Source organism: Crotalus tigris, unplaced genomic scaffold (genome assembly GCF_016545835.1).
Source record: "Crotalus tigris isolate CLP2741 ecotype Arizona unplaced genomic scaffold, ASM1654583v1 scf7180000018334.392729, whole genome shotgun sequence".
In the NCBI taxonomy this organism is placed as follows: Eukaryota; Metazoa; Chordata; class Lepidosauria; order Squamata; family Viperidae; genus Crotalus; species Crotalus tigris.
In genome coordinates, this window is record NW_024096949.1 from 99,328 (window position 1) to 114,642 (window position 15,315).

The window sequence follows — 15,315 nt, forward strand, 5'->3', positions numbered from 1 at the left end:
ATTATCAGTGCAAAAAAGATGGAGAGGGAAATCTGGCCCTCATTTCTAAAAGCTGTGCTGTAATATCATTCTTAACACACTTCACTTCTTCCTCAGTAAGAGTCATGGGGAATGGTAGCCAAATGGTGGTGGAGACAGAGGAGCCAAAAAGAACCCAGTTGATTGATTCAGGGGAGTGAACACACTGCCCCCATCTCTTTCTCAGTTGAAGTCATTCCACTGTGCTAGTATCCTCATCTTTTCTCCAATATTATGTAAAAGCTGGTTTATTCAAGTTGGAGTTAGGATACCAGTATTTCCTTGTAATCCCTACATCTTGAAAAGGTAACTGACAGAAGTGCTAAAAGTGCTAAAACGGGCACCCCAAATGATGAAGGGATGGCAGCAATTTCTCTATGTCACATTGCTTGAGATAATTTGAGAAATTAAATATTTTAATACCCAAAGAGCAATGATAGAGGCTTATGAAATCATATGCAGTATGAGAAATGTGAGTAGGAAGATATCTTCTTTCATAATGTTAGAATTGTCCATTGAAACTAAGTAGGGAATTCAGGACAAGGGTGGGGAGCTTCTTTATGTACATAAATAAATGGGAGAGACACTGTCAGGAGATGCGGAGATGGCCATTAATGGCTGTATAGCATTAAGCTTGATAGGGAGATGGCCATTAATGGCTGTATAGCATTAAGCTTGATAGGGAATTAGATTGATGGGGGCATGATTATGTCCTAGATTTGTCACAGGAATCTAGTTGGCTACCATGAGTCAGAATGCTGGGCTAGGCCTTTGCTTTGATTGGCCATAGTTCTATTAATCTACGCAGTTCTTAACTCCATAATACATTTAAAATGCCTGCTCAGATTTTCCTGGGTATTGCTCGGTTGAGGAATAGTGAGCAAGCCTTCACCTTTCCCATTCAGCTTAGCTCTCTGCAAACCACTTGATTTAGAACAGAGGTGTCAAACTGCCGGCCTGCGGGCCGGTTTCATCATGCTGGAGCTGCGCCCACCCCATTGCCAGCAATGGCAAAAAAGCTCCGATACGTTGCATGACATCACGTGACATCGCGAGTTTGACATCCTGATTTAGAACCTTCCCCTCTCAAGCCTGCAGCACACATGGAAGTATTTATACATCAAGACTGCCTGCTGACGATAATCATGCTGTAATCAGGGAGATTTTTCTCCTCAGTTGATGAGATCAATAGGACTAGGAGCTGAGACCACTCCTCATATGCTGAATTGACCATATTAAATGGTAAAATTTGAACAGGGTTATTGTTGGAATACTGTTTAAAATTAATTAGTTGTTGCAAATTAAACAGCTTCAATTTTTTAAAAAAATAATAACCACTCCATAAGAGACATATTGTTGCTGAGTTGATAACAAGGGCCAAGTCAGAATTCTTAAGCTTAGCATCATGCAGGGATATCCTGTCATTTCTGCTTGATCCTTCCTGCCAGCAGGTATAATAAAACAAAAACAAAAAAACCCTATTCAGCTCTCCTCTGCACTTCATTATCATTATATGTTATCATTATATATACACCAGGAACTCTCACACATACCTTTTCTCACAAGCAAAAATCAAGAAATATAGTTCTTGGTTTATTATTCTTGCTTGTTTAGAGAGAAGGGGCAGCAAGAATGTTTTATCTGATATCATTTTAGGTTGGTAGTCTTCAGCTCTGCTTCAAGGGTGAAGGCTGAAGGGAAGGAACAAAAGTGAAATGAATAGGGTAGACCAGTGGTGGCGAACCTATGGCACGGGTGCCAGAGGTGGCACTCAGAGCCCTATCTATGGGCACGTGCGCCATCGACCCAGTCCTAGGCCTTCAGCTGGGTTTTATAAAACCTTTTCACTTTAGGCTTCCGCCGTGTACAAAAAAAGAAAAGGTTCAGTCAATCAATTTCAACTTCTCAGGGGGAAAAAAGATCTTGCAAACTTGGAATTAATTGATTGAACTTTTTAGTCCCACCCAGTCTGCCATTACCACCACAGCCACACCCACCCAATGGGCAACACCCACCCGGCACCCGACGATGCATAAGTGGGTTTGGGTTGCAGTTTGGGCACTCAGTCTCTAAAAGGTTTGCCATCACTGGGGTAGACATATATGCAGAGCTACATTTTTTATTTTCTGAGAATTTTGGGATGTTTTCAGCTATTGATTGATTAATTATGTGACATCAAGTTATTGTCAACTCAGGCACTACATGGATATTCTCCATATTAATCTACAAGCCAGGAGACTCTTGTGTTCTATGCTGCTTTAGGCACCAAGCTTGGGGGGTAATTTTGACTCAATCATTCTTCCTCAGTGCTAGGAAGAAGGCAAGGGCAAAGCACTTCCCAAAATCTTCCCAAGAAAAAATGCATTACTTGTCCAGGCAATTTCCATGAGTCAAAGCTGACTTGAAAACTTATACACATCAAAAAATGCAACCACTTATTTTAGAGATTCCATTTTCAAAACAGCAGGAACATATATTGCTGGGTTTTGGCAATAGCTGTTAGTGAGATTTCCAGGGGTTGAAAAAAAAGCATTTGGAATCAGAGCCATCCCAATTTGTCAACTTCTTTAAATGGCAAACATACACTCCCTCTATATCAGGGCTTTTCAACCAGTGGTACGGGTACCACCTGTGGTACATTGGCACCTGGCAGGTGGTACACGACCATCCTAGAAAAGTGGTAGCGGGGGAGGGGAATGAGCTGAACTGGTGGCAGCACCGCACAAGCCTGAGCGAGAGATGGCTGGAGCTGCAGGGCTGTCAGGGCTCAGCGGAAATGCCAGGATCAGCGCCAGGCTCCAGCTGGAGATCGGCGCTGATCCTGGCACTTCTGCTGAGCCCAGAAGACGTGCCAATCAGCTGGAATGTTGCAGCATCTCCAAGGTCTTGTGATTTACATTCAGATGCCTGGCAACTGATTCATATTTATGATGGTCACAGTGTCCCAGGGTCATGTGAAGTGACCAAAACCTGCTGCAACCACCCAGCAGACGGGGGGAATAAAAACCAAACACCCCCCCCCACCCCACCCCCGCTGCCAATCCTCAACAGAAATGCTCACAACAATGAAAACCTCAGACAGGAGGAAGAGCGCCGCTGGGCGCTGTCTTGCTCGGCTGTGGCTTGGGGGGCACTTTTTTCAGTGCCATTGTAACTTCGAACAGTCACTAAGCGAACTGTTGTAAGTCGAAGACTACCTGTACTTCATCACTTTTTTCCTTTTTTTTTTTTTTTTTTTTGGTCAACAACTTTTTGACACTTTGCTAGGCGACTGGTGGTACTCGGATGTTGCCATATCCTAAAAGTGGTACACTGGGTGAAAAGGTTGAAAAGCCCTGCTCTATATTATGTAAAATCAATCAGACGTTTCTCAGAATTTTTCTGTGTTCCTCAAGGGAAGGTTGAATTTTATAACTAGGAAGATTTAAAGAGCATTTACAAATTTAATTATAGCAGACAAGATAATAAAGTTGCTTCTGGACTGCAATGTTTTACTGTGTATGAACAAGAGCTTTTACCAAGAAACAAAACAATGTATCTCATTTTTTCTGAACTGAGCAGAAAACAAAACCCTTGCAGTATTTTGTCACAACTGTTCCAAATTAGCTGTATTCCAATGGGATAAAAGTTGAATTGTTTTTAGTATTTTCAGGCATGGAATTTTTTAAAAAAAGAGCTTTTTTCTTTTGTTTGCACTCCAGATGAGGTGGCAGTCCATACGTACTGCAATTGCAGCAATGTACAGAAAATTGGCTCAAGGAATTATAAAACATTAAACACATTAAAAAGTGTCCATAAATAGCAAAATCAGTTAACAAAAAAACCTTTTAGAATTCCTGACATTATCAAAAAGTTCAATGAATAGTATTTAAATTTATATTTAAAAAAATACTACCGTATTATCTTTATATTTACAGCTCTAATGAACAATATGTTTATTTGTAGTACTCAGTCTTCTTTAATTTGTAATTTTTTGCCTTTTATTCCAGCCATAACAAAACCTTGTTAATTTCAAGTTTGGAATACTTATGACAGCAGTTCTGAGGTCAACTGTTCAACCTGAGATGTTTTTACATATCCCTAACTGAAAATGGCCTCCCGGAAAACTGGTTGCTTGCTTATTTATTCATTTGACGTTCATTTAAATAAGAAATAAATCAGTGCAAATGGTTGCTCATAAATCATGCAGCTCTGTGTAGCTAATTTTTAAAGCAGTAGGAAAAAATATCAACAAAAGTTAAAAGCTAAAGACAGTCAACAAAACTTTTCAGTGAGTTAGTAACCTTCCAACTCCCAGACCTTGGAGCATGTCCAGATCTTCACTGCCTTGCAAAAGGCCAGCAGGATATGAAAATGCTGGACATGGACATGGAGAATGCTAAACCATCTTTCTCATTTTGAGTAAGCTCACAGGTTATGATCTCTGTAAACATTTATTAAGATAAAGATAATAAGATAATGTTTTATTGTTATTGTAAGACATTCACATACATTATTCCAGAAGCTACATAAATAATGAATGCAGTTTCATCAGCTTCCTTTAACTTCCTATTAAAAAAAAGATCATTGGTTTAAGCAGCCACAGTTTTAATTACTCAGAAGCTTGTAATAACTGGAATATTGGAAGATTCAATAACTTTTAGGTCACATAGACTAAATAACAAATGATTTTATTAAGTAAAATGTCAAGAAGCACTTTGTAACATCAAACTTGCTTTTAAAAGATTGCTCAGTTTTTGAAAAGTTTTCTTAGAATTGAATCAGTTCAGAACAATAAAAGGTCTATTTTTCTCATAAAACAGATTTGTGTAATATTTTAAAGCTGAGATCATGTAATGTAAGTTTTCAAGAATTAAAAATAATGGAATTATATGGATTATCCAGTATTTTCCCTGAGTATCTTGGGGCATTAAGTGCAGATATTAAAACAGATTTCTATGCAAAAAAAGATCCCAAAACATGCCAACATTTTGGTAGGAGTAAAGAATCCTCTTAAGTCCAAAAGAAGTTGAATTCTGAAGAAGCCAGAAACTGAAAGTAAGATGAATGCCCAATGACAAGCTGAAAGTATGAAAAACTAAATCACCTTGCTCAACTCAGTAAAAGTTACAGGATACCATTGCAATAAAAAGTATTTTCTGTTAATTCATTGAAAATAATCTGTAAGAATAAATTTTAGCAAGGCCTCTCAAACCAATCTTAGTGTTAGAGTCACTGTTAATCAAATTTATTTTAACCCTAATGTTAAAAAAAATTGACCGGGTGAAACAATAAACAGGATATAAGCACAAATCTCAGAGCTATGAAATTTTCCTTATAAAGTGAGGAATATGAAAGTTCAAAATTAAAAGTAATAAACAAATTATACTTGTTTAAATTGTTGCTACAACCTATTAATATCAAGTCTGTCTTCAAACGTTTAATAAAATAAAGTTTGGAATATAAATATTCTCTCTATCTTTAACATACCAGATATTATTTGAATATATTACAGCCTTTTATTCTGTCCCCAATAGTGCAATTCTTTTAATGTTTCAATTATACAGGACAGATTTTAAATCATTGGCAAAAGAATGGTATAAGCACTAATTTACACCAGCATCACAGTTCAAAGGTGCCAGTTCTTCTTTGATCAGCCATTCTTAGTGTCCAACTGTCACACCTATACATAATTATAGAGAAGACTATTTCTGTAATTAACCTGCTTTTTGTTTTTATAGCAATATCTCTGCTTTTCTAGATCTTATTCTATGGCAAACCTAGATAGCATATTAAAAAGCAGAGACATCACCTTGTTGACAAAAGTTCGTAGAGTCAAAGTTATGGTTTCCCCAGCAGTAATATATGGCTGTGAGGAAGGCTGAGAGTCAAAGAATTGATGCTTTCAAATTGTGGTATTGGAGAAGACTCTTGAGAATCCCTTGGACTGCCAGATCAAATCAGCCGATCCTGATCAACCCTGGCTGTTCTTTGGAAGGACAGATATGAAGCTGAAGCTCAAATACTTTGGCCACCATATGAGAAGAGAGGACTCAATGGAAGAGACCCTGATGTTGGAAAAGATGGAAGGCAAAAGGAGTAGGGGATGGCACTGGATGAGATGGTTAGACAGCGTCATTAACGCAAAGAACATGAATTCAGGCAGGACATTGGAAGGCACGGAGTCCTAGTGTGCTGGGCTCCATGGGGTTGCGAAGAGTTGGACACAACGTAGTTACTGAACAACAACAAAACATATTGATAAAATCAAATCTGACAATATTTATTAGAAAAAATATAAATCTTTAAAAGACAAACTTTTATCAATTTAGAAAATTGAATTAAAGTTACAACGTGCCTCACATAGTTTATAGGTCTCTTGTCAATTGTTTAGCCTACAGCTTTAAGCACAGTCTGGAATTTGTTTATACTTACATTTCAAAGTGATTTTTAGTTATGTGGGAAATAGAGATTATTAAAAAAATTTCTAGATATATAGCAGGCAAGAATTTTCTTTCAGCTTAGAGCTAAAAATGGCAATTAACTGTTTAACATTTGTCTCTGCAAGTGAAATGTAATATATGGAAAAGGGAGGTTGAGTATTTTCTTGTTTCCTTGATGTGAAGGCTTTTCCTTATTGAAAGATATCTAGCTGAGAAGTAAAAAGGCATATCATACCCCACTTGTCACACTTTTGCTGAACTTGGCAAGTTGGGCACCAGGAAGTGAATCAGAGAAGGGGGTTGAATAAAATTCCACTTAGATATGGAAATTGTTTCTATCATTAGACTCTCTAGTGAATAAAATTGCAACAAATTCTGTGTCCCAAAGAAAATAAAAAATAGGTAAGTTTAACAGTTTCCTGTAAATTTTGGCAGCAGTCATGTAGCTGTCTATTAAGCAAGAATGAATAATAATAGCGAGTCCCTTGGACTGCAAGGCGTTCAAACCGGTCAGTCCTAGAAGAGATCAACCCCGACTGCTCTTTAGAAGGCCAGATCCTGAAGTTGAAACTCAAATACTTTGGCCACCTAATGAGAAGGAAGGACTCACTGGAGAAGGGCCTAATGCTGGGAAAGATGGAGGGCAATAGGAGAAGGGGACGACAGAGAATGAGATGGCTAGATGGAGTCACTGAAGCAGTAGGTGTGAACTTAAATGGACTCCAGAAGATGGTAGAGGACAGGAAGTCCTGGAGGAACGTTGTCCATGGGGTCGCGATGGGTCGGACACGACTTTGCAATTAACAACAACAACAAGATCTTGTCATTTAATTAGTGGAACTTAACACCAAATAATGTGTTGAATGATTTTGCTGTCAAATAGTTCTACCCATGTTGAGGGTAGAGAAGCTTATATTGTTATTGTGAAAGCAATAACAAAACTGCTGAACAACAAAAGGAATTAATATTATTTCAAAAGATCATCAGATTGCTATAATTTCCTTATCTGCAATGCATTCTGTATGGGACTGTTTCTGAAGATGACGCAGAAACTTCCATTGGTCCAGAATAGGGTGCTCATTTAGCACTGATGCTATAATTATTCCTTTGGTTACTGTCTGCTTTTCAGCCAGTACAGTTGCTGGTCATTACAGAACAAGCCACTCCTGGATATTTACATCTGTCTATCCCAGCAAGATTCAGCTCACTTTCTACATTTTTTAGAGGGAATGCTAAAAATGAAGGGAATGGGGTAAGAAGCCAGTGATGCATCTCAGTGACTATACCCACAGTTTGGATAGTCTCCTGAGGTATAGAATGTCCCTAACCTCCTGGTCTTTAGGAATTATTCTGCACAACAGTCAAGCAGTAAGGGTCACATGGTTGCCTTTAGATAGTTTAGGGTTTTTTTCATTTTGTATTTTAATGTCATTATTTTGGGTTATTGTGCACCACCTGAATCAAAGGAAACAGGTGATGTATCCTATAGTGTACAAATATATAATTTTCTAGAACTGGTGACTCAAGCATCAAATTGTGATATCCAATAATTAGAATAATTGAGATAAGATATGCTTGTATATCTCCATAAAAATGCACCTCTCTCCTCTCTCTCTCTCTCTCTCTCTCTCTCTCTCTCTCTCTCTCTCTCTCTCTCTCTCCCTTCTCTCTCTCTCTCTCCCCCCCTGTGTGTGTGTGTGTGTGTGTGTGTGTACATATGTTCTGGCATAAATGTTCTTGGGTACTTTCTTTTGCTACAAAACATTTACTTTTCTGAGGGGAGATGAAGTAATAGATAAGGATTCTAGAAATCTGAACATTTCTCTCTTACATTAAATTATAGAATATCATTTTTACGATTAGTGGACTTTATCTTATTATTATTTTAGATTGACTGGTTTTTCTTTTTTGTGTTAAGATGATGTTTTGGGAATACCAGTACGTGCACTCCACCCTCCTGTTTTTTTAAAAATTATCTCATGACCCATTACAGTCATTTTCATTTATAGCAGCACTTTTATTTTATCTCACAGCTTGTGATTTACAGTATTTATGAAGGTGGAGTGTACTGCATCAATTCACCTTCCATTTGTGTGTTGATGTGGCATTTATATTACATAGGAGTAATTTTTTTTCTGAATTTTTTTCTTGTATCACCAGTGCACCTATTCCATTCTTCCATCGCTGTGCTCCTGTGAACATTTCCTGCTATACCAAGTTTGCAGAAGCTCTGATCACCTTTGTCAGTGACAGTAGTGTCTTGCACAGGCTGATTAGTGGAGTAATGACCTGCAAAGAGATTATATTGGGACTTTGCTTGTTATCACTAGGTAATTTTTTTTCATTCTTAGCTATTTCTATAGTATTGAACAATTTCTATCCCCATAATATGAAAATGACGCATGCTCATTATTAACTCGTACAGTATAGGAATCTATTCCAAAAAATGTTTCTTATCCATCTTCTGACTTAACTGCTTTTTAAAACATTTGTGTGCATTGATTCTCCTTATATTTAAGTAGTGTGGAGATTTTAACCAATGAAAGCTGAATTATTTGAAGGCACAATGTTTCATTTTCATTGTGGTAGCTAAAGAAATCTAGCTATATAGATACATTTATTGCTATATACAGCTATATAGCTATATAGCTTACTTAGCGATAAAGAACCATACATAAATTGCTCTAGGCTCATCAGATAAATACAAATTAAAAGATTAATCCTTTACCCTAAGGTAAATGTCAGGATTGCCACTACTTTAATGCAAATGCCCAAATACTACTGTGTGCAATAAAGGAAACTTGACTTCATTTAGTAAAAATTACCATTCATTGTTAAGAAAGAAACCTTAGCTTTTATATAGAATAACTCAGCTAACCAAATAGTAAGTAAATAAGCAGGCAAGCATGTTTTTGTTTTTCCAATTGAAGTATTCTTTCATTTAAAATGAATTTAATTGATGAATTTAGATGAGAATGAATAAGTGGAAGGAAGCAATATATTCTTGGACACTTTTCACAGTCCCAAATTGGCCTCTTTGCAGGGATGCTTTGAAGGATCTAAAGAAAGTTGTTGCAATGAAACAATGTAACAAAGTGAAAGAATTAGCCAAATGCAGATAAGAATACATAATAGACTGCATCCAAACCTGAATATTATCTGTCTGTGCATTCTTGCATGATTATAATTTGATAAGGACTCCATAATGAAAGCAATGCAGGCTTATTTGTCTATATTGACATTATTTTGTTCTTTTATTGGCAACAGTCAAGAATTCCCACAGCTATAAAACATAACATCTCTCTAAAGTTCATATTTTATTTCAAATGTTTAAGGGAAATGATTTGGTATAGTTTTAATTAGAATTAGTGTGCATAATATTGTTGAACTAATTAGCCAATCTTTCCACCACATAGTTTAAAGAGTGCAGTCCTAATTAAAAATTCTTAACTCTGTATAGACTTGATTGTTAATAAATATGATAATAAGAGAGAATTGTCCTTGGTATGGTCTTACATTGAGCCAATAGTTTTGAATGAACAATATTCATTAAATATTCCTTATAATACATAACACACACACACACACACACACACACACACACACACACACCAGATGATAATAAGATTTAGGGTTATTTGCAATAACTGAAAATCCATAACTTTTTCAAGCCATTCATTTTGGGATAATGATAAAACACGAAGCAGTGTGATAATTACATTTTTTTTCATCAACATAGTGGATTGAAAAATACTTTTTAATCACTTGAAAGCCTTTACCTCTCTGGATATTTACGTCACAGTCAATGGGAAATGAATATCCTCAAACTTGATGAATATTGATAATTTCAGCCAAAGTTAGCAAATGAGCAAAAGTGCATAAGTTAATCTTCACAGTATCAGTGTTTGTTTAGATATATTAAAGATCACATTTAAGAAACAGTTCACCTATGCGTTCCTCGGTTTGCTGATACTATTACATATTCATTATGCTGCAATTTATGTTTATGTATTTATGTGTACTTGGATGCACATTTGTACATAATTTAATAGAATTCATTACTTCTGATGTTAATTACATTAAAAGTAGTATCCCTACCCAATGATACATGCAGTCCAGAAGGAGTTGCAGCTTTTCTTGCTCTTCTAAGCCGCCCTATCTGTTGTTGGTATTTCAGATATATTTCAGTATGAAAAAAAATACCACAAACAATATAGTGAAAAGGCAAGACTTTCACATTCCAAACAAAGCACTAGATATGTAAGAGTTAGCTAAATGAATTACCTGATCAAACTGAAGCATAAAATAGTACGTGGTTCTTCTCACAGTTTTACATCCTTATTCATCCTTGACATGATGTTAAGCATGTGTGTCTGCATGCAACTTTTTGGGTTTTGCTCATCATGAGTTGTATGATGCTTTTGCAACTCATGATAATAAATGTGCTCTTCTATCATGTCATTTAATCCTTTGTTGTATGTGCCTGCATCTCTTTATATATTATAGGTATGTATATATAAACACTGGTACTTAATCTGTATATAGGCTTGTTTTATTTAATTTACAACTGGAAAGCTGAATAGAGTAGCTTAACTGGCACAATGTTGTACAGAAAAGTTAAGGATAAATGTAAAAAAATCACTAATTTTAAATTATATTACTGCAGCCATTATTTTTGGCTGTTTGTGGCTTGAATAATTAACCTGTTTATTCTATTTTGTTTCTCTGCAGTGCTTTCCATGATTTTGATGGTGATAATCAGATATATTTCAAGAGTACTTGTCTGGATCTTAACAATTGTTGTTGTTTTGGGCTCACTTGGTAAGCAAATAAAAGTATCCTGTCTCCTCTGATTGCATATGTGTGCCTTTTTCTCATATGTTTAAAACTTTTTCCTTTTTGCTGCAGAACCATTTTGCTATTGTTTCATCAGTTTTTTTTCAAGACCATTCTCTCTGCTTTATGATAATTGAAATAATCAGAAAAAGCCTCCACTTGCATGCTTTCTTTATCATGTGATCCTGGCAATAAAGTAACAAAAGGGATAATTGTTCAAATGTTAGTTTAAAGGCCATATGTAATGGCCAGCACAATGAAGAAGATAATTGGTGGTGTTTTATTGGAAAGTAACCCTGGAACTGCTTAACTACCATCTGAAAAGCAGAATAGGCTTTTTTAATCTTTTTTTATGAGTTTCACCACAGTCTACATTGATGTTATTTATTGACAAGAATGGAGCAACTTCTAAACAGTGACTTGGGCCCTGGGATGAGAAACATCTCTAGTTGTTTCTGCCATTTTTATATGCCAGAAGATTTGGGGGTAGAAAATACTTGGTAGCAGTTACAAGTCAAACTAGATTTTGTGAGGATGGCTCAGTATACATGGTGAGTTGTTCTAAAATATGAAAATATGTGTATTGCAAGAGAAAAAGTGATTTTCAAGTACCAAAATACATTTGTTGGTATTTACAATTTACATATCCATGAATGTGAGCCCATGTCATCAGATCTATAGAATACTGTCCTTAGTTGGAAGATAGACTCCATACATTTGAAAGGGAGAAGAGAAAACAAGACCAAACATAGATTATAAATTATATTAAAGCTTTAATACATGAATGCAAATTAAGCAGTGCAATTGATAGAAATAGTAGTTGATACCCAAAATTGCAAACAGTATTTTATGTCTTATCTGATGGACCTCACATTGTGGTTTAATAGAAAATAATGGTTATTTCCATGTTTCATATCATTGCATATGTAATTGTTCAGACATAACCAATTGTTTAGAAAGGACCATAAAGAAATGGAGTCCACTTCAGAAAACTCAATAGAAGTGAATGGGTGTCACTAAAAGGGTTTTCTGCTTAGAAACTCTAACACAATTTGTTCTTGATTAGACTATGCATAATCTTCACTATCTTATTATTTGTCTGTGATACATTTCATGATATCTGGGCTTCCAGTTAAAATTGGGATAGACATTTCAGTCCTGTTTGTGATGTATTGTTCTAATCTGTTAGACTTTAAAACTAAAAGCATGTCATTTTGGAGATTATAATGAGCTGTCAATATGTTGTTCTAATTTTCCTAAATATTACAGAGGCTATTTTCTTGTAGACAATTAGAAATAAAGTGCTTAAAAATGGTGGCCAAAGACAAATTATGTATCAAATCAGATTCTAAAATTAGAGCATTTGTGAACTGACATTTCACTGCTTAGTAAATTGGCAGTTTCTTTAGCTGTTGCATATGATCCAACTAACCCATCTGCTGAAAACGTACAATTCAGATGAATGAATATTTTTATTATGGTCACTGACCAAAATTTCAAACCAACAGAGAAAAATAAAGTAAAAATAAAACAAGATAAAATATTATAATGGATGATGGATACATCTGAGGATAAAAGTTTGCCTAATTTTGTAGGCATTATAATATAATTTAACTATGTTCAAAGAGACCGAATCCTATTGATCTGATAACAAAAACTATACATAAAAATTTCCCAAGTGTTTTATCAGATAAGGAGTTATAAGGTAGGTTGTTGAGTGCTTATACAGTATACAGGCAAAATAGAAAGCCCACACACCCCTGATAAAATGCCAGGTTTTTGAGATGTAAAAGAAAAAAAAAATCAGACAAAGATAAATTACTTCAGAATTCTCTTTACCTTTACTATAACATATAAGCTGTATAATTCAGTTGAAAAACAAACTGAAATCTTTTAGTGGGAAGAATAACACTAAAACGCACAATAGCATGGTTACATAAGTGTGCCTATCCTTAAAATACTACTTTATTGAAGCACTTTTTGATTTTATGACAGCATTCAGTCTTTTAGGGTAAAAGCCTATCAATATGGCGCATCTTGTCTTGGAAATCTTTGCCCACTTTTCCTTGCAAAAGCACTCCAAATCTGTCAGACATGTTAATGTTTTTGTAAGATAGTCCTGAACCATATTAATTTATAATTGCCCTCAGTAATGGAAGAACCCAAATCTGTGGGGAAAAAACTATAACTTCAACCATTGTGCTATGATATAGGTCTATGAATCTATTTTGATTAGATAGCTTTGTCTCCCTCCTTAATACTGTGTTTGGAATACAAGGGGCTGCATGGAATATAGCCCTTAGGAATTTACCGTAAATGCCGGCGTACAAGGCGACACGGCGTATAAGACGACCCCCGTCTTTATAGCCGGGCCGCATTCCTAGAACGTTGTCTTATACGCCGGAAACTACCAGTATTTCCGGCGTATAAGACGACTCGGCGTATAAGACGACCCCCGTCTTTGGCGCCGATTTCAGCGCTCGCGGAAGTCGCCTTATACGCCAGCATTTACGGTACATTGGATTCACTTAAGGGGAGTAAAGGAAGTGTAAAGTCCTAGTTTGCCACTAAAAAAAGTAATTGTGTATGAACCTTAGATGAATAAAGTTTTGATGTTGCTGGGATGTACTGTGCTGCTTTCATGAAGAAAAAAAAATTGAATTGCAGCCACTGTTTTCTAGCATTTTGTATCACATAATGTTAGTGTGTCTTGCATTTGGTGTAGCTATGGAAAACCATGCACAAATATTTAAAGGATTTCACTTGTTTTGATATTCTGGTTATTTACCCTGCAGTTGTATAGTTAATATCAAATTAATATTTGTTAATTTTTAAGTGAAACAAGAAAAGTCCTTCCAGATCAGATCAAAAGTTCATTTAGTTTGGGAACTTGGTTCCAGTTGTGCCAGCCAGATATTTTCCAAAGTCCCATAGCACACTGCTTTATCCATTTTATTGCTAGAATTTTCTTAGTATAAGCACTGAAATTTATCTCAGAATCTATGAGAAAACAAGCAAAAATATCTTAAATCAGCATTGTCTTCTATCTGCTGCTTTACAATTTGGCTAGAAGAAAAATAATGGTTGACTTATTTTCAGTGTTTCAGTGTTCATATATGTTATGCCTCCTTGATTAAGGTATTATCTTTTTTGAATATCTAGTTCAGCCTAGTTAGTGACAAATGATTTCCTGTAATGGATGAAATTTGGGGATAGTTTTGGTGGGCAGGCAGTTTGCTCTAACAAGCAAGAATAATGCAAAAGATTACATGTTGTTTTATCCACCATTTTAAAGATGGTACAGTATATATCTAGCACCCCAGAGTATTTACCCAGAATTAAAGAAATGAGAAGATGTGGATTGCAAATCAGAGACTGACTACCACCTGCTTTAACAATAGTTAAACATTATTTGAATTCTAAAGCTACTAGTAGGAAAGTTTGATGCCTAATTTAAGATTTCAGTAATGGGTTTGTCTCTCTTTCCAGTCCTTTTTGAGGAAAGATTGATTAGCTCTAATTGCCATTGTTGTCAACATGGTGTTTAATGGTTCTTTATGATTGAAAAATGACTTGCATTCTGTTCTGGGAAATCATCTGTCTAAGTTGTTTGTGTACATATAATTAAGATTATCTCAGAGATAGGAAGACTTTCAGGTTGATGAGCACATTTGGGGTTTTGAAAGTATGTTAGGAGTGCTCTCACACAAGGCTGTCGTGGGGGAAGCTTGTGTAATAAAAAAAATCATTGCTATGGTGGAAATGGCAAGTCACAAAACATCAGTATCAATTTGGTTAATCATCAAAGTTTACATAAAGATTTATTAAGCAGAATGAGGTTATTGCCAGTTATTAGAAGTCAGACGAAAATATTACAGTAGTGGCAATGCTTACCCTGCAGAAAGTAATATTTACATTGCAGAATGATTTCACATTGATGAATTCAGGGAGTTACACTTCATGGAGTATAAAAGTTCAAAAGTGAGGAAAATTATAAGGCATAGTGATATAAGCTGCAAAATTAGAAACAGTTAAAAGT

General features: G+C 35.7%; 1 protein-coding gene across 2 annotated transcripts in view; it reads left to right on the forward strand.

Moving 5' to 3' along the window:
• The window catches only part of SLC44A1 (solute carrier family 44 member 1), a 79,029-nt gene that overhangs the window by 42,922 nt on the left and 20,792 nt on the right, over positions 1–15,315 (forward strand). For both annotated transcript variants that reach the window (XM_039350433.1, XM_039350434.1), the window contains exons 6-7: positions 8,601–8,770; positions 11,172–11,261. In XM_039350433.1, coding sequence (XP_039206367.1) covers positions 8,601–8,770; positions 11,172–11,261 — 260 coding nt within the window. The remainder of the gene's footprint in view (positions 1–8,600; positions 8,771–11,171; positions 11,262–15,315) is intronic.